General features: G+C 62.8%; 1 protein-coding gene across 1 annotated transcript in view; it reads left to right on the top strand.

The window, feature by feature from the left end:
• Positions 1 to 1,757, top strand: part of TMPRSS6 (transmembrane serine protease 6) — a 40,704-nt gene that overhangs the window by 34,850 nt on the left and 4,097 nt on the right. Inside the window, exons 13-14 of the mRNA XM_004374031.1 lie at positions 44 to 160; positions 800 to 968. Coding sequence (XP_004374088.1) covers positions 44 to 160; positions 800 to 968 — 286 coding nt within the window. The remainder of the gene's footprint in view (positions 1 to 43; positions 161 to 799; positions 969 to 1,757) is intronic.

The raw sequence follows: 1,757 nt of genomic DNA, 5'->3' as shown, positions 1-1,757 counted from the left end.
CCCTCTGGGCTCAGGGACCACCCCTCTGTGCCCTCTGTCCCAGGGGTGCCTTGTGGGACATTCACCTTCCAGTGTGAGGACCGCAGCTGTGTGAAGAAGCCCAACCCCCAGTGTGATGGGCTGCCCGACTGTAGGGACAGCTCGGACGAACAGAGTTGTGGTGAGCCTGCCACCCCAGCCCCTCCACCTGGCCCACCTGCCCCTCGACCTGCCCACCGGCCCCTTCACCCAGCCCAGCTGCCCCTCCACCCGGCTTAGCTGCCCCTCCACCTGCCCACCGCCCCCTCCACCTGCCCACCGGCCCCTCCACCAGGCCCAGCTGCCCCTCCACCTGCCACCCCAGCCCTTCCACCTGGCCCAGCTGGCCCTCCACCTGTCCACCGGCCCCTCCACCTCAATCAGTTATCCCTTCACCTGCCCATTGGCTCCTCCACCCAGCCCAGCTGTCCCTCCACCTGCCACCCCAGCCCCTCCACCCTGCCCAGATGCCCCAGGGCTCAGAGCAGGACAGGGGTCCCCTTCCACCTGCAGGGAGGGAGGGAGGTGCCCACACTGGAAAGCTGGAGGGGGAAATCTAACCGTTCATCCATCTGTCTCTATTCTGCCTCTCTGCCCCCTCATCTTGGGCTTATCTCCCTCTCTCTGTCTTCATTCTTCCTGTTTCTCTCCATCTTTCCTTTGCTTTCTCTCTCTCTCCCCTCCCTTTTTTTATCTTTCTCTCTCTGTCCGTTTCTCATTGGCCTCTCTCTCTCCTCTCTTCCTCTGTCCCTCCTTCCCTCCTTGTCCCCCCTCCAATCAGACTGTGGCCTCCAGGCCCCCTCCAGTCGCATTGTGGGTGGGGCCGTGTCCTCGGAGGGTGAGTGGCCGTGGCAGGCCAGCCTACAGGTTCGGGGCCGACACATCTGCGGGGGGGCCCTCATCGCTGACCGCTGGGTGATAACGGCTGCCCACTGCTTCCAGGAGGACAGGTGAGGGCAGGTGTGGGGTCTTGGGCGATGGGTGGAGATGGCCATGGCAGGATGCCTGGCATGCCCAGTGTCTGAGCTCTGAGCAGACAGAGGCGTGTGGTGGAAGCCCTGGATGGCTGTTGGGACACTTGGCGTCTCGTCCCGGCTCAACTACGAACCCACTCTGTGCCCCTGGGCAGTCTGCTCAGCCATCCCACACTCTGCTTTGGGCATCCTTCTTCAGGCTGGGTCCATGATTCATTCATTCATTCACTCGTTCATCCCTTCAGCAGTATGTGTTGTGCTCCCAGTGGGCGCTAGGGTCTGCACTAGTCGCTGGGGATACAGTAGAGGACAAAATGGACAAAAATTCCTGCCCGACCTGTGTTATGAGCCATGCCACCCCCTCCCCAAGGTGTGACTGGGGCTGCGCCTGGTGGTGGGCGGGGCTGGGAGGCCCTGAGGAACGGACATCTCTTCCTGCCTGTTGGCCATCTGCCCCATCTGCATGGTGGGCTGACATGGCCCGCTCTCACCCCAGCCAGATCTCTGGGCCCCAGCCCTCTCCCTCATCATGGCCAGCCCTGGACTCTTCCTCTCCCCACCTCCTCCTTCACCCTGGGTCCTGGCCGGGGATGTAGTCTCCTCAGCCCAAGGCGCAGGACACGCTCTTCTCCCCTTACACCTAGAGTCAGGCAGCATGGCCTCTCCATACCCCAGCTAATCCCCAGCTGCTGTCGAGTCCGCACTTCCACCATCACCTGGATCACTCTGGTGGCCCACAGGCCACTCCCTTTTGCATCCTCTGCC

Source organism: Trichechus manatus, unplaced genomic scaffold (assembly GCF_000243295.1).
Source record: "Trichechus manatus latirostris isolate Lorelei unplaced genomic scaffold, TriManLat1.0 scaffold00027, whole genome shotgun sequence".
Taxonomy (NCBI): domain Eukaryota; kingdom Metazoa; phylum Chordata; class Mammalia; order Sirenia; family Trichechidae; genus Trichechus; species Trichechus manatus.
The sequence above is the reverse complement of the archived record's forward strand: the minus strand, read 5'-3'. Positions and strand labels throughout refer to the sequence as shown.